Here is an 18,583-nt window from a genome sequence, read left to right on the forward strand (position 1 = left end):
GTTTGAGGTTCAAAACTCACTTGGGCACTTCGAGAAGTTGCAGGACAAACTTCTCTGCACTTCCCAGTCTCGCTTTGTCCCCATTGAAGCTCTTCAGCATGGCCAGCTCATCCATATCGGGAAGTATCTTCAGTAATCCTTTAAGTCTCTCGGCGCCAATCTCCCCGTGAGCTCCATCCCGTATCAGCTGATTTATGTCCTTGTTGCTGCTGCGGAATTGCTTAAGGAAGATGTTGATATTCAGACTACGCTTTCCATCCAGCAACGTGATCTCTGGGTTCTCCTTTTTGGCCTTGCGATCGAGGGTATCGTAACCGCTAGACGAGGATTGATTGCCGCTCTCCCTTCCCAGTTTGGGAGATCCTTGGCCACTCGAAGACTGCTGGCAGAAGAGTTCCTCCATTTCGCTAAAGTTAATGTACTCGTGGTTGGGATGACGGTGTTGGTTGGCAGGGTTGATCCAGATGTTAGTCTCGCCACCACCCTCCACCTTGTTGCGCGTTAAGATGGGCCAATTGATGGTCTTCATCTTGGTCTTGGGCTCCGGTGTATCCTGCTGTGGCAACAGCACTACTGTCGCCGACATCTCGGGCAGCGGGGAATTGGGTCGCGACAGGCACGGAGGTGGCGGTGGAGGTGGCAGTGCATTGCCATTCGGCACCGGAGGCGGCGGTGCCATGCCATTAACTGTAAATGCTGCAGGTGGCGGCGGCGGCGGAGCTGGTGCCGGTGGAGGCGGTGGCGGCGCCTTTGACACCACCACCGACACATGTGGCTGTGACGCTCTTTTTGTCGGACTGCTCGCCTCTCCGGCACTCCGGCAATTGGGGCAGGTGAACTTCTGGGTGGATTGCTGGCGCAGCAAACGGTTTGAATCATCGGGATTCTCGATGAGCGTGGCACGATACACCAACCGCTCGGTGGTGTCCCAAATCAAATCGCTTAGCGGGTTCTTTGAATCGACGCCCAGCAGATGCTGCAATATGCTTAGGAACGGGCCCTCTTGCGGCTTGTCGGCCACCTGGCGGCAAAATAAGAGAAATTCATGATATTACACTTGCAAATAAAAAAAAATTCTGTGACGCCCTCTGCCGGCTATTTAATTTACTATCTGGGGGATCTACAAATTAATTAATATCAACTTATTAAGGCAAAAATGTGTGTAATTTGCTTAATTGCGAATTGTCACGCCATCTAGCGGCAAGTTTTGGCACTTCGCTAGGTGGCGCTACCAGATAAACAAAGATCAAGTAATGAGTAGAAGCACTCTTTGCTGCTTTAATTTCTATTTGAAACGCACTCTGAAGAGTAGAATTTAAACTATGTATTGTCAGTTGCTAGATGGCGCCACAAAAAATTCTAAAAACATTCCAGCAATATTATGAAATTTAGTTATTCAATTTATACATTTTCTTCCTTTTTCAATGTAAGTTATAGACGTACTCTGGCGGCCAAAATTTGTACTGTGCTGAGATTGTCAATAGGTGTCGCATTGAAAATAATTAATGAATAATTTGGTTTAATCTTTAATTGCTTAAATTATTCTGTTGTTCAGAAATGTTATTTATTCTAAATAAGCTGAGCTTGTCGCTAGATGGCGCTTTTAAGAGTTCATTGGATATTTGAAGAATAATTGAAAATCAGTTAAAATATATATTATAAATTATTATTGAACTGTCCGTCTGCCATTCATTTCCTAGTTGCTAGCTGACATTTATCCCGCCTCGCGTGCAGCGTCAACCGCTTTGGCACTGCATAGCCTTGGCTTAGCACAAGTACACAGAGACATATATACATTCACATACAAACATTCACACACACACGAGCAACTGCAACTGCAACTGCAACTGCAACTACATGTGTGCATACGGAGCGTATACTTAATGCATATGTAAATATATAAAGCATACGCCGCATGCGACAGGGACAGAAAAAAAGAGGAAGAGAGGGAGAGAGTGGGGAAGTGGGGGAGTGTAGAGAGAGACTCACCTGTCGCAGTATCGCATAGAATACATCAAGATGCGAATTGAGATTGATGCCATCGGGCGCCTGCAGGCTCTCGGCCTCGTCGCTTTCCTGCGCCTCCACGAATAAGTCCAATTGCTCGATGATATCGCCCACACCTTGTGCGACTTTTCTGCAATTTGTAAAAGGGGTTACCAATGGGTTAATTGTGGCCAGTCTAATGATAATTGTGATTGCATTCAATGTGTCGCCCGGTTCATTATTCAAACAGCATTATTCAAACAGCAATTTGCAATTTGTTTTGCATGCAATTGACAATTGTTGGAGCATTAATTGATTTGTTATTTATGGAGAATTCATGGAACGATTTATGGCACAACTTTGCTCCTGTCCACAAGTTGTCGACACCACTCAAATCGATGGCGGATGCCAACAGGCCACCCTGACATTGAGTAACCTCAGCAGGTTGCCAAAAAAAAAGCACTCACTTGAGATTCTGCACCAGTTGCAAGGCAGCGCTGCTGTAACGGGACAACGAGCAGCAGAATGTGCGACGACGTTGCAACGTGAGCGGCAACGGAGTTGCAGCCACAGAGACGGATGCGGAGGAGGAGGAGGTGGAGGACGAAGACAACGTTGATGACTCCACGTTGCCTGCCTTGGCAATGCACAAAATAAACACGTTTAGAGACAGCCGCCTGTCTTAACCATATTCGATAGTTGTTCGTTGCTAATTGTTAGATTCGCGTCCTTGCGGCGTGTCCTTGTTTGAGATTTTAACTCCTTTTATGGTCTGCCCTGGCAATTGATATCCATAAATCGAATGGCACCTTTTTTTTGTAATTGCTTTGCAATTGTTTAGCGACGAGTTCAACAACAACGAGGCAACAGCAGCAAACCAATGGCAATAACGAGGACGAGGCAGGACTGAGACTGAAACTGAGCCAGAGACAGAAACAGAAAAAGAAACAGAGACCAGCCGGAGCCAGTTGAGAGCAGAGACTCTCTAAAAGAGAGAGACGAGAGAGTTATTTACTCTGTTTGTTGTTGCCTTTGTCCTTGCCAGACACGTGCTGCGCGCGCATTGCCAAAAAAAAATTAAAAAGAAAAACAAAAAACACAAAAAAAGCAGTTAACTTGGCAACTTGTTCTTTCGCTTTTTTTATTTTGACGAGACTCTTCGGTAACAACAACAACGACACAAGATGTTCTGTTTTGCTATTGTATTTATTTTTTTTTATTCTATTTTGATTCGTCACGGAACAATTTTACCGGCCAAACACACGAAATGTGGGCGCCAAAGTCGGAAAAATGAAAACTCAGACTAACTTAGGAAGTTGCACAGCCAATTTGAACAAACACGAAACGGAAGCACCAAAGTTCCTAAAGGGAAAAGTAACAACAACAAATTTGTCTTGAACAAACATGCCAACTGAAATTTACACCGGAAAGTTCAGAGCTTAAGCCATACGAAACCAAAACTAATTCTTAGACAACTTTCTGTTGGTAAAGCTGGTCAAAGATCAAGGTTGCAAGCTGTGAAAAGTTGACCCTAGTTTTGATTTAATTTTGATATCTGGTTGCAACCAGAAATAGAGATAATAATTGTTATTTTGACTCCTTTAGTTTTAATAAAGTTTATTGATAAGTATATCAATAAAGATATTGAAATAAAAAAATGATAAATCTTTTAAATAAATGTTCTTAATTTTATAATTATAGACTTGAACCATAAATCTATTCAGAATACTGCAGACAAATTCTATGATCTATCGACACACTTAAGAAATCTATTAATAATATGTGAGAACCGAAATAATAATTGTTTATTACTTAGATTCTTTTTATAATTTTCTGTAATTATATACGCATAAATTGGAGATTGACACGAAAGTGCTGAATCTGGAATTTGTGTAATTTAATATTGTTCCCAAGTCAGACTTCGGTTTTTTAGATTGATTAGAACTCATTGGATTCGACAGCAATTAAAATCCGCTTAAAGAAACTCAGCAGCTTCCAAGCTACGCAGTCTCAAAATATGTAAAAAAAAAAGACAATTCTAATGAGCATCTGTTTATTTATAGCACCTACTGTCCCCCTCTTGTCGCTCCCTCTGCAAGAATAACCCCCTGAGGGGGATGTCGCTGAAATCAAAGCGCTGTTTGGCTCAATGAAAACGTTTAAAGCGATTTGAAATTTGAAATAAATTAAAAAGCGCGAGAAACTACGCATTTAATTTAAGTTAGCGCTAACAAATTTTCATAACAATAGCATATAAAAACAAAATGGGGAGGGCGGGGGTAACTGAGGGGCGTGTCAGCTGCCAGATGACAAAATGGATGGGGGCATCACTTGGCCCCAAGACACAAACAGAGCCACAAGACAAATGGCATGAAACAATCAATTAGGCAGTTTTCTATGACGAGAGATCAGTGGGAAGAGAGAGGGTAAGGGAGGGGAACAGTATAGGGTCTTGTTATTGACAATTTTTGGGCCAGAACTATTTAAAAAATTTAATTGAATTTGTGTTAGTTTTGCGCGAAGCGTCAAATTTTTGTCAACTTAGAGGCCCAGGCCCCCATTAATAAACCAGTTTAAAGAGGAAGGGAGGCAGGGAAGTTGCAGCTAACTAATTGATTTATTGTTGACTAATTAAATATTGAATTAATTGCTTGACAGCCTCAAAACAAACCAACAAAAAACAAACCGGCGCAATTTATTTGCATAAAGCGACGAAGAAGAAAAAGTAAGAAAAATTTAACTCGGATCGTTGCCGTTTTTGATGGATGTTTGACAAGCGGCCAAATCGGTGAACTTGGCCAACACCATTTGAGTGACCGTTACTGACGGAAGGGGGTGGAAAGAGGAGAAGAGGTTAGGCGGGGTAGTTCGCGTGCCCATGTGAAATTCTGCGATTGTGGATTGTGGGCCTTGATCTTGTCTAGTTGATTGCTTGAATGCAAATTCAAATGTATTCGATTTCGCAAAGCGCATACATATCGAGTATCGGGTGTATTCACAACAAAATACCAAAAATTGCTATTTAAACTGTTTGTGATATTCATTTGGACTATGTTGCCAATTGTCTGCTATTATTGTTTATGTTGTTGTTGTTGTCGTGGGTGTGTTTTCAGGGTTTCAGTTGGCAAATATTGCATAAATTGTCTTGATTTAACATGAATCTATATTTACGAGTGTAGTGTAAGTATGAGTTAGTTGTTGTTGTGTTAGTGCCCTGACAATATCTTTTATTGAGAGGGGTCTTAGACTCACCTTAGATTGCTCAGCAGCGGCAATACTTTGAGGCCTGCAAAGAAAAACACATCAAATGAATAACAAATAGGATTAGATTCGAGTGTGCCTAAAATTTAAATGCAAATGGAATATATTCGAAAAGTGTCAAATTACAAATGCTTTAACTTGCTCCACTATAAAAGAGAGAATGCAATAGATGAGTTTTATCGACTAGTAGATGCTCTAAGTAAATTAACTCTGAGGAAAAATTATCTTTCTCTATATCGAAAGTTCAATATATTTTTTTTATCGATTTTTAACTTCTGTTTTTCTACATCTTTATCTTTTACTGAGGTTTTGTATCCGACAACTAATTTCTAAATGTATTTTTATTTAATAAAATGTCATTTATAGAGTTGATCCTTGTCATTTTATTTGAGCACTCAGTTTTACATTTATTTATTTGAAACAAATTTTTAATCAAATTTTACTGTGCATAATTACATTTATTAGCTCATATTTAAGAATATATGGATTAATTGATCTGTATTAAAGGATAGGGCTTTTATTCATCTAAGCTCTACGATAAAGTTATATACAATGACTAAACAAATTTATTTTTTTATTTAACCAAGCTTGTATATTTTATGCTTAACACAGCTCTTTACCACCTGACAGATTTATAGCATGTATCATATCATATATTTTACTACGGGTCAATTTACCTAACGAGCTTTAAAAACTGTTTGATATTCCATATACCGAGCATAATGGACTTATCATGTTTCAATATGTTCTATAAATGAATATTTTTGAATACATTTTATGAAATAAATAAACAGATAAATAAGTATGAGTAACCAAAAAAGTAAATCAATAAATCTCGTTTATAAGACTATAAACAAATTTGTTTATAATTGCACTTAAAAAATTAACACCTTGAAGTTATTAAATAATTATTTGAAATTTATTTATATACCACATATAAATACATTTTGATTTCTAAATATATGTACATGAATCACAATTGAGAAAGTTGTTTTCTCAATCTTCGGTAACTTTGTTTGGCTTATAAAGATCTTTTAGTATAATATAAGCTTAACTTGTGCCACTGCCCAACTCCCACCACTCTATAGACTGGATATTGGGGACTGTATACTGGGTACTGAATACTGTGGACTGGGTCTGTCCGCCCAATGTGGCCCAAGTAGCTTCCGGTCAAGCTTGTTTTAACACTTTTTTTTTGTGTTTAATAATAATTTTATCGCCTTCTGCTTTTATTTGCGCACTGAGTAACATACATTTATTGTAAATAAATACAAAATATATGTAAAATAATAAAAAATTAATTACAAAATACTCGTGAAAGTCGTTGTAGTAGCTTCTGTGTTGCAACCCCCTCAATTCCCCACCCCTAACCACTCGATCCTCCCTTGTGGTATGCCTTATTTGGCGCCTTGACGTTCATAATTTTATTTTACGACTATGTTTCGTTGTCATTTCATTTATTTGAAATTGAAAACCATAAAAGGCGCACAATTAAAATGTGTGTGATAGTCTTGTCAGTGTGTGTGCGCGCGTGTGTGTGTGTGTAAACGTTTCTTTTGTTCGGGGCATTGTTTCAGTTTCGGAAGTCGAGGTCTTAACTAGCGTTTCGAGAACTGAGAACGGAGAACCGATCTTAAAGCCAGCCTCAAGTTTATTAATGCCCTACAGGCAGGAAGGAGTTGGCAAATTTGCATGTGGAACACGCCCAAAATCAACATTTAATTGTTTAATACCATGCCAGCAAAGTAAAGAGAGAGCAACTCAAATTGAATTCCAAATCAACAAAAAAAAAAAAGCAATTTGATTTAAATATTTTTATTTGAATTTTTATTTATTCTTTTTTTTTTTGTGCTTGATATTGTAAATCTGTTGACGCTTTATAAATCAATTGAAATTGAAATTTGCCAGGCAAACTAAATGAGAAAATTGTTCAGCAAATAAATTTATGGCGCGATCACAGCAACAGCAACAACAACAACAACAACAACAATACTTAGCGTGCCAAAGTGGAAAATCATGGGGCATAAATCAGTAAACGCCGCACAGCCGGCAGCGATGGACTTGACAGATGACATACTACAGATATGATGGCTATACTATTGTGTGACTGACTCTGATTCCAATTCCACTGCAGATTCAAAGAACTTCAAGTTCGCTAAAGAGAGAGAGAGAGAGAGAGAGAGAAAGAGAGACACTGAGTCGATAATTGGTCACTTAAGTGGCATTAGCAGATTTCAACGAACACACAAGTTTAATTTTATTTATCTTTTTAGAATTGAAAAATATGCAAATATTCAACATGTTGGGGCGTTCCTGGAAACTCAAAAGATTGCTACAGGCAGGGCGTGAAGAGGGGTGGCTAAAGAGTAGGCGGGGGAGGGACTGGGGAGCCAATAGCCTTGAAACCGTATACATCATCTCATTGCCAAACGAAATGCGGCCCATTGCTTGTCAAATGTGTCGCTCAGGAATGTTAAAGTCGATATGGAAACTGCATGTGTAAAATGTGTCTCTCCCCGCCCCTGTTGGCACCACCCAACCACCAAGTGGTGCTGTGGTGCTGCTGCTGTGGAGGTGGAGTGCGTGACTTACATTTTGCCGTTGTGATTTCGATTTTTGTCGCAGCTGCTTTATTATTATTATTATTTTCTTGTAATGCTGAAAAAGCGCAGCTCAATTTATTTTAATTAAGAACAATAAAAAGCGTAGCTCACGCTCCCAAACAAAGTTTTGTGGCAAGTGCAGCCATCATTCAACGCATCAGCGACTGTGACTGCGACTGCGCCTGCGCAGACGTCGCTGCCAGCGTCGCCGTCGCCGTCGCCGTTGACGTCGACGACGACGCACGCACAACTGCGCTCAATCAAAGTCAGAAGAAGCGGGTTGACGTCTGTGAAGCATTCTGAGTGGGGCTCGAGATGGAGTTGAAGTTGGAGTACAGTTCATGAACTTTGCACAGGGCAGCAACAGGGGCATCAACAGAGACATTCAGAGGGGAAAAGGGTGGGGCATGTTGCAGATGTCAGGGACAGGATGTGAATGCGCCCCTTGTTTGTCAACACAGTCGAGGGAAATGCGACTTATTACATTTTAACTACGTGTCTATGCTGTTGATATAACAGAGCTCTTAAGTACGACTCGACAGGGCGAAATTAAATAACAATTTGTTGCTTTCATCCAGACAGGGAACCCTTTGACCAAGAACACATAGACACACCAAGGCACAGAAACATATAAGAAAGATCACGATTCTGTGAGAAAAACTACAATTAATTTTGTGACAAAGTATATTCTAATTCTTCTTAATGTTCGGCCATAAAATTGAAATTTAATCTCGTGATTTACTAGGCTGATTCACAATTAGATGAACAATTGGGATAATTCTGAGAAACAATTGAGCTCGATGAATAAGCATAGATACAAGTAATTTTTCAAAAATTTATATTAAAAGCATAAAAATAAAGAGTTCAGTAATTCTAATGATCTCTGTACAAGGAAAAGAAGAAATATTGTCTACAATATATAATACTATACTCAAAGAAAATGACTTCTTTTCAAAGAAAAGAAAAATACTTTTAATATACATAAATTTTTCCTTGATAGTCAAAGCTAGAACTTAATTCCAATCACGTTTTTCTTATACATAATTCCGTCACGATTTAGTTTAAATCTACTAAATTATGGGACTTTCATTTGAAATATACTCGGAATATTATCATATTGCAGTTCACATAAGTGATTCGAAAACTTTAAAGACGCACCTCTAATCGTTGACACGTGCTAAGGTTACTCAATTGGATTGCGTCAAGAGACAAAAGGCGATTTGACGATTTGGCGATTTGTTGTTGCTATTGCTGCTGTATGGCAAACCCGATGTTGAGTCTATCATTATCCACGACCCCCAGAGACCCCGAGGGTCGCTGGCGTGGCTGTGACATGCAGTTAACCAACTCCGTTTTGGGTATATGTTGTACGTTATATGCTATATGCTATCTGGTATGAGTATATGGTCAAGGGCAGGCGACGATCAACGGCGCCGTCAGCGGATCAGCGGGCACATCAATCAAATCAATGAAATCGAAGACAGTCAACGCGTTGAGTCGGGGATGGGGAAACGGAATGGGAGTGGGAAAGGGGGTGATACAGGAGGTCGGCTGATGACTTTTGCGGTTGGCCTAATGTGTTTATCGTTACGGTTTCTGTTTGGTTATCAGAAAGCAAAACAGAAACCAAACAAAATGTAAACAATTAAAGAACGCAATATAACTGGTCTTGAAAATTGTTCATTTGTCACTGCAAACATGGGAAATACGAGTTGTCTACAATGAAATAAATATATAATAGTGGGGAGTCTTACAATTAAATCTATTGTACCAATGATGGTCAAAGAAATTTTAATTTCCTAAATAATCAAAATTTAAATGCAAAGTGCAATAATAGGTCAAACCATTAACAAAGTGACACTCCGCTTGCAAATCGGTCCAGTTTTGACAAAGTTATGAAAGTTTGAAGTAAGTCAAACCTTTGACCTAGCAACTTTACAAGTCGAATTTTTTGTTCAAATTGACATGATTTTTTACAAAAAAATGAAACGTCTCAGAATCAAGTTAAAAGTGTTGTTTTATACTAATTATGACATAAGAAGTTGATTAAAAGTGGAAACTTGAGATTGAAAATTTGAAATTTTAAGAATTCCAAAGGGGGGACCCTTTGATATTTAAATCGAATCCAAGATCCAGACGGAACAAAATTTTTTTGAAAAGTTCATTTTAATTTAAATGCAGAATGAATTTAGAGGCCCAAAAATGATCGAAATGACATTCCGCTTGAGAATCGGGTTAGTCTTAATCAAGTTAAGACAGTTTAAAGTTGGTCAAGCCTTTGACATAGAAACTTTCAAAGTCACCATTTTTTTTTAATTTGGCATGATTCTTTTTACAAGAAAATAAAAAGTATCAGAACCAGAAACACTCAATTTTATACAAATTTGTTGTAGTTTTAAACTAATTTCATTACTTAACACTGCATATTTTCCAAGTTATAAATAGTCATTCGAATTGTACTTACCTATAAACTCGTTGCGAATACGTATGCGATCCTGTAGCTTCTTTTCTGACAGGAGGACGCAGTTGATGAATCTCAGAAGAGTTACTTGATAGTCCAGAGGCGGCGGCGTGACGGCACTGGATTGTTCCAGCTCATTTATGACAATTTTAAAACGATAACGTTCCTTTTTGAGATTCTGCAAGAATATTATTAAAGTCATTAGCAGTTAAGAAAATGTAAATGCATATATAGTTAATATGTTTCCCGTATACTTGCCTTATAAAAGTCGAGAGTTTCGATGGCACGGGCATAGCCTTCGCGGTTGTTGGCGCAGAGCGCTGACAGCAGCTCGAAGACCTGCTTCTTGACCGTCGTATTCTGCGTGTCCAGCGCAGAGCCCAACTTGTCAATGTAGTCACGATTTTCGACTATATAATCCAGGCCGATGCATGAGTCCATTTTAGTAGAAGCTCTTGATGTGCTACTCGGTGGGTTTGGGACAAAGGGGGGTTGTAAGGGGAATGTCACGCCGATTGGGACGCAATTCGATCGATCGATTTTAGTAGCGGCTCGTTGCAAAGGTTCTCAGTTCTTGGAGTTGGAATTGGACTTGGACTTGATCGCCGCATTGAATATCTAAACAGTTTCCGTCATGCCGAACGTCCCTCGTGCTCTGAATCTGTAAAATGAAAAATCTATGAAAAGCGTTGCCCATGAAAATCGATGATCGTTGATCGCTGATCGCTGATTGCATTAGACACTTATTTAGGGTGCACCCTTTGTCGCGTGATCAATTGCGGGGCTTACCCACCCATAGCCCATAGATTGTGTCTGGCCCCCCGGGACCTTGTCAGTCGGTGTTCCATATTTTTGTCTATTTTATATGCCGCTCATGCAGCGCTCTTAATTAATTTACGATCTTGACTTCTGGGCAATGCCCCAAACCCCTTCACCATTCCAGGCTATATTCCCATAAATTCATTTTGGTTAATGCCTCGCCAGAGGGCGCTGCAGTTACAAACCAATTGACTTTGATTTCTCAACTGCAACTTTTGACGGTCAAAAAGCAAATCGAAAAGGAACCAAACGAAACGAAACGACTCGAATCGAAGTCAAGCCAAGATCAAAGCTGTCAGCCGTCGCGACGGTGCTTTCAATCTTTAGTTCGGGTTCCGCCTCCAAGATCGGCATCTCAATTATATAAAATGATCTTGTTAATTTGTTTACACTTTAAACAGGCATTCGATTAGACGAAAAGTGCACAAATCTGCCGACAAAGCCTGCCATTTAAGTTCTCGCATATTAAACAACGAAAATTTTCATTAAACTAGGCAAAAAAAAAAACACAACAACAACAGCAACATTAACAACAACAAATAGACAGCAACAAAAAAGGCCGATAAAATGTTTAACATTTTTGTTAAGAGCTTCGATCTCAAGTGGCACTTTGCGTTATTTGAAATTATAATTTGTGTGTGCGCTAAATGCTCATGTTGATATTTTTTTTATACTTCATATACATATATTATACATATATATTTATACAAATTGTTATTGTTATTGCTGTTGATCTTTCAGGCTGGTTGACGCCGCGTCGCGTCGTCGCTAATGAAATCACATAAAATGCCACAAAATAAATGGACAGCTGGTATAACATGACATCCTTTAGATATGCCACTTTGATATGCCCGGATAAAAGTGGCCGGGCAATCATTTCCGATAATCCGTTGCCTGACAATACCCTAAAGATCAAATCACAAACAAGTTCTCAATCAAAATGTCTTAAAACATTTGCAATTTTATGTCATATTCTTTCTGCCCGTATTTCTAATTGAAATTCTCATGAATATTTAAAAGGCTCTACACTCTGCTACGTGATTGAGCTAAGTGATTGTGGATTTTTTATACTTGTATGAAAATTTATTTGAATGTTGGCGATAATATATAGAAAAAATTTTAGTTTATTATTGCAGTGGAATTTTTATACAAGAAAAAAAATATGTTTTCAAATGAAATAAATTAGTTAGAACAAAGTACTAAAGTTTCATATAAACTGATTAGATTTTATACAAAATAAAGATTAAACTAAAAGTTCACATAAGATAAATTAAATAAATTATAATTATAATTAGCTTTTATATTTTATTTAATTAAAGCTTATGTTGTCTAGTGTAATAAACCTGCTGCTTAAATTTGTGTTTCAGCCAATTGAGCTCAACACCCGCACAGCAGAAAGAAAAAGCTGGTGCTCAAGATCAATATATATGTTAAATACTTCAGTATGTAAGCTAGGCTATATACTCGTGTGTCTGATAGACCGATAAATTAAATGCTTATCGGGACAAAACTGGTTCCATTAGGCCCGGAGACGTAGTTCGTATATATGAATGCATATATCGAATGTGGTAATACGATTATTGCAGCGCTATTTATTGACAATTTTTAGTTTTTATGCTAAGCAGTTTAACGAAACAGAAAAATGCGAATTTAATTGAATTGTAAACAGAGTTGGCAGCACGAGCAGCCAACGGAAATACCCTGGGAACAGAACACACACACACACAGAGACACACATACATAACTAATGATAATGTTAATGAACTTTCAGACACTTTGCAGTTTTGGCTGAGGCTAATTAGAATTTTTGTCAAAGGTGCAAAGATCTTTTCTTTTGTCGGTTCTGTTTGCGGTTCGAAGTTTTGGTTTACTTTTTCCCGCTCTCATGATTTTTGTTTTGGTGGAGTTTTAGCCTCGGCTCATTTGTCTTGACTTGAAGACAATTGCGGGGCGTTGACAGGCGCAAATGGCTTTGTCATATTGTCGTTGTCCTCTACCTCCCCCTCGAGTTCCCCACTGTTCTCCTGCTGTCTCGATACAGACGACAGGTGGCGACTTGGTGTCGCCGTCGCCCGTCTATAAAATGTCAACCACATGCACACACACAGTCACACACACACACACACACACACACACGCAAGTTGCCAGGCGCTGAGATTGTAAAATATTTTCATCGTCATCGCCTCGCTCGAAGCCAAGTTAAAGTGCAAGTAATAATTCACGAATTTCAAAACTTTTCAATGCTCAACGAACATTTGTCTGTCCAACTGTCGTGTTGTCTGTCTCGTGTTGCTGTTGTTGTTGTCGCTTTCAATGCCTATGCGACATTTTAATAATGAATGTTGTATAAATTATGTTTGGGCTCTTTTAACAAATTCACAGGCCGTTCAGCCAGCTGCTTAATGTGATTAAATGTTGTGCAAAGTGCATTGGAAATGTCTTAAATTATTATTATTTTTTTTTTAATTTTTAGGCTTGTTCACAAATCAAGTATACGCCACGTAGGACACTTGACAGCGGACTACAAGACAAGACAAGATCTGAAATGTAAACATGAAAAATGCTAAACAGTTTCGTATTAAATCTCTAATAAGCAACAGAAGCAGCGACGTCAGCGTCAGCAGCGACGCCAGCAGAACTGTGGCAAGGTCGTTTAGCTACTGTTGTTGTTGTTGTTTTTGTTAGTCCGCTTGCCACCTGTAACAAATTGTAGCAAATGAAGCTGCAGCCTCTTCAAAAGCTGCCGTCAAGCATTTTCTACAGATTTTCTACGGGTGTGTCCCAGTGTTTTTGTTGTTGTCCGTAACTGCTTTAGGCCACCGTCAAAAAGGTGTTGGTGTTGCTGCTCGTTGTTGCTGTTGCTGTTGCTGTGACTGCACAATTTTCATAATCTTTTATTGATTTTTTTTACGACAGTCGGCAGCCGCAACGAATTTGCATTTTGATTTGTCTAACAACAATAACAGCAAAAAATGTGAATACAAAATTAAATAAATGGTCATTGAGCAAAGTGTTTGTACTTAACAAAAAGCTGGCAGCCGATAACCGATAAATACGATAAATGCAACAATGTTGATATTACTATTACACAAATTTGTTAGCCGTAACATTGAAAAATGTAATGGCAATCTCGCACCCGCATCATAAACGAGTTGCTTTATCAAATCGCATACGATTTTTTATTAGCACTTTACAATTATTTCAATATTTATTTCTAAATTTAGTAATAGCTCAACAAAAATTTAAATTAAGCTTAAGGCAAAACTCCTTAGATTTGCCATAGTGGCAAAGTCATCTACTGAATATTCGCTTTTCTGTTAGCAAGATTTTATAATCTTGATAAAAAACATTTTGAAAGGATTAAAAAATTTTTTTAGATTTTTAAACTTTTACAAGTGTAAAAAAGCTAAAAATAAAAAAGAACTTAAAAAAATTAATTTTTAACTAGTAAAATTCTAATTTATAAAAAACAGGCTTATTATTGTATATAAAAAATATGTAAAAAATTCATGAAATTTATCTTTTAACTATTGATTTATTTAAAATAGTTTTCTGTGTCAAAACTGTTCTCTTTGTTATAAAGAACTTAAAGCCGAATATAGAAAAGTTTATGCTTGCCAAATTTGGAAAGCGAAAACAATAAGAATTTTCCAGCAATAGTTTATTTAACGTTCTTGAATTTGAATTGGATTTTGGTGTTGACTTCCATAAGATCTTTGCCCTTGGCAGCGTATTCTGAGTTCGTATAGTCCGTGTGAATGGCCCATTTATTTATTCTTGTTTAATCTAGCTATGAGCAACTTCATTTTCATTTACATTTTCATTTCACTGTTGAGTTGTTGATGCTGTCTTATCAACAACAACAACAACAACAACAACAAACTGTTTGGATCTGTCTGGGAAAAAAGCACAGAGAGTCGGCTTTGTTGACTGCAGCTTTAAACTAACGCGGAGTGATGGACAGATGGACAGACAGAGTGGACGAGTCATAACACTTGACAACAGACGACGCCAGCAAGCATCAACAATAACAACAACAGCAACAACAACTTGGAGACTCAACAACGACTACGAATCCCAATCAAAACACGATCTTGGCGCTTGGTGCACTCAGCATTGACCTTATGACTTCTAAAATCGGTAAAAACATCTTTACAGCTCCATGTGGCAGTGTCGATTGTTGTTATTGTTGTCATTGTTGTAGTTGTTGCTTTACGTTGTTCGTTTCGATATGTTTCGAATATGCGCTAAAAATACAAAAAGCCAATTCGAGATGTCGCGTACTTGAAATTGGGATACATTTTATTGCCTTTATATAAAATATTTTATGCGATTGCCATTCTCAATGCGACTCGCGACTCATTCATGCAACGAGTAGAAGACTCTCTCTCTCTTTCCCTTTTTCTTGCTCATTTTATTTACCTCTCTCTGTCTTGCTTACTTGCACTTGAGCTCGTTTTTATTTTGAGGATAATTCCATTTGCTCAGCTTTCGACCAAGTCGGCCACATGTCAAGTTGAAGTGCACAGTTTGAAGGTCAAGCTGTGCTTTTGTCAAATTGAGTAATTAGGGCGTGGCAGCACGCCCATTTAGGTAGTACAACGATTAATGCTTCAATTAACAGCTCACACATCTGGTCAATCTGATGATCAGTTGGTTAAGATGCATCGTAGGCGTCTCTTCGACAGCTGCCAAAAATTAAAAATCAACAATCAGGTTATAAATAAATAATAAGTAAATTAAAATGTTTGCTTGTTATGCGGTTAACAAAGAACATTTGACTACAGAAATTATGCAGAAAAAAATAAATAAAACGCAACCCACGGACCAAAAATAGTGAGAAATAAATAAAAATAAATGAAGTGAGAGAGAAAGAGAGAGAGAGAGAGAAAAAAAATAATATAAGAAACGCGTAGGTTTTGCATTTTGATGACGATGACTTCGTCTGACTCTGTCGTTGACTCTAACTGACCAACGAATAAACCGCAAGAAACAGAAAAACTAACAAAAGCTAGTCAACAACTCTAAAGACCCTAGCTATAGATCGTATACACAAACACACTAGTATTATGTACTTAAAATGTGTGGTTTTCATTGACTAATGCACTAGAGATGAGCACGTGCTGTGATTGTGAATAGAAACTGTTAGAGAAATATCGATTAATACTAGCTAATTTCAATAAGAAATAATCCTTATGCTTATACCAACTCAAATTTAAATATTTACAAAGTAAACTGGAAAACTAAATGAATCTATAAATAGTATTTTATATATATATATATAATAAATGAATAATTATCATTAAGAATTTCCAAGCATGATCAACTACTCATAGTTACAGCTCAATAAAGAAAACATAAATATGTGTATATATAAACTGTCAGCTATTTAGGTGTAGTTCAATTTATCAAATTGTTGATTAAATAACTGTTATAAGAATTTCTCGTAAATTAAGCAGACAGATCTTTCGTCAGATTGTCATCTCTATTGGATGTAGTCCCACTCATAGATACATTTTAGAGCTTGTCCCTTTATCCACGACTTCTTCATTAGGTCTCATTCAGAACGCCGCGTGGCGCTTGTTGACATTTGACAGTCAACGCGGGTTATATTTAGGAGAATGAGAGACAGACTTAGGGGTGGGGAATCCCACTCTTGATGAGAATTTATGAATGGTCACATTTTGGACCCATTGAAAAACCCATGTAAAGTGTGAAAAGCAACTTCAGCTTTCGGTATTGTTTTTCTTTTCTATCTCTATTGTTTTAAAGGGGGGATTTTGAATTTTTTTTGGAACTTTGGAGTTTTGCGCAATTGGCGGCAAAGTGTGAAACGAAAAGTGGAACAGGTTCGTTGCTGTAAGCCTATAAAAGATGAGGCGCTAATGAACAATTTTCATGCTCGTTTACATAACGGAAAAGCGAAAGTTTTATTAAGCCACGTAACGGATTTCAGCTTAAAGGTCTAGACTTTAGCAATATGTAGATAGATATAGAAGTTTATATCGTGATTTTAAGATTGCGCAGCTGGAGACTTGTTCGCGATTCTTGTAAAGTGCATAAATATGTTCAAGTCTTATGACAGTTAACAAGCTAACAAATTACACATGCACACACATACACTCATATATTGAACATACACCTGGCCAAAATGGCTAATGACATATCGAGTGCCAAAATCTTTTGGCATACCAAAATCAAATACCAATATTTGACTTTCAGGGCCAATTGCGCACAATGAACGCTAATTATGCTTGCGGTTCAGATCATTTGAGTCCAGTTCAGTTCAACAGCGATTCGTTTTAGGCCAAAATACAAAATAGGTTCAATGCACTGGCCAACGCACAACCCACGCACTGCAGCATTTCAAATCCCTTGTTGACCTTAACTTTGAATTGTCAAAACACAAAAGTTCAGCTCCCCAGAAAGAGATGGCAGTCTACAATAGATAATATATATATATGTTTATTATTATTTTATTTGCTGTCCAACTTCAGCTACAGTTAAAGCTACAGCTGCTGGCCCATAGATGCCGCCACTGCGCTGACATTGACTTGTGGTTTTCAGTTGCCGTTGCTGTCGTTGTTGCTGTTGCTGTTGTTGTTGCTGCTGCCGCATTGTCGTGTTTTCAGCTACGGTGTGTGGGCTCTGTCCTCATCAAGAGCCAGCAAATTGTTTTCCTCACTTCATTCATGCAAAGAGATCAAGTCTCTAGCTGAATCTCAAATTCTGATTAGTCAGCCAAGTTTTGATTTGTCTATTATATTTTGTTTTATTTTTGGGTGCTGTTGCTGCTGCCGCTTGGTGGGTGCGATTCTTGCCACAGTTCTGTTTGCGTGGTACTCACGCTCAGCTATTTGTCCTTCAGATACTTTTGTATCTTGTGTTCTGCGTTCGGGGCTGTGGCGCATCCAAACATGTACTTCCGCATGTGCCATACATCATAATCTCCTACATTCATATAGAGATTATCTATGTCTAAGATCTTGTGGTTGACTATATTTAGCTGCGAGATTGGACGAGTTTATCGCCGTGTCATTGAGGCACCTACGTGGCAGGTGAATCATGCTCGATTTAGGTTCAGATACAAGTAAATACTTTCTTTAGTTCTTGCCCCGTGTTACGCCCAGTGTCGAATTTGTTATTATTGTGGCATTGAAATACAATCCGCTCAACAAGCTGCCATTTATGTAAGTTCAACATTTTGCAGAGATCTTTCTGTCGCAACTTGCACTTGTTGTTTGTTATTTAAACAAAGCACAAACAAATGCATAATTTAAAAGTGTATGCAAAATAAAATTAGATATCAAATGACAAGCGTGCAAATTGGCAGGCACTCGACTGAGAGTCAGAGATTAAAGGCCAATTGTGAGTCGATGAGTGAGTGAACCAAGTGAAGTGAGTGTTACTTTTACCTTTTGGCCTGGCTAACTGACTAAACAGAGATGTTGCT

General features: G+C 38.1%; 1 protein-coding gene across 1 annotated transcript in view; it reads right to left on the reverse strand.

The window, feature by feature from the left end:
- The window catches only part of LOC117786504, a 35,145-nt gene that overhangs the window by 5,113 nt on the left and 11,449 nt on the right, over positions 1-18,583 (reverse strand). Inside the window, exons 2-6 of the mRNA XM_034624801.1 lie at positions 10,570-10,972; positions 10,315-10,489; positions 5,239-5,272; positions 1,990-2,137; positions 21-1,021 (exon numbers count right to left, since the gene is read on the reverse strand). Coding sequence (XP_034480692.1) covers positions 21-1,021; positions 1,990-2,137; positions 5,239-5,272; positions 10,315-10,489; positions 10,570-10,752 — 1,541 coding nt within the window. The 5' untranslated portion in view covers positions 10,753-10,972. The remainder of the gene's footprint in view (positions 1-20; positions 1,022-1,989; positions 2,138-5,238; positions 5,273-10,314; positions 10,490-10,569; positions 10,973-18,583) is intronic.

This window comes from Drosophila innubila (genome assembly GCF_004354385.1).
Source record: "Drosophila innubila isolate TH190305 chromosome 3L unlocalized genomic scaffold, UK_Dinn_1.0 0_D_3L, whole genome shotgun sequence".
NCBI lineage: Eukaryota > Metazoa > Arthropoda > Insecta > Diptera > Drosophilidae > Drosophila > Drosophila innubila.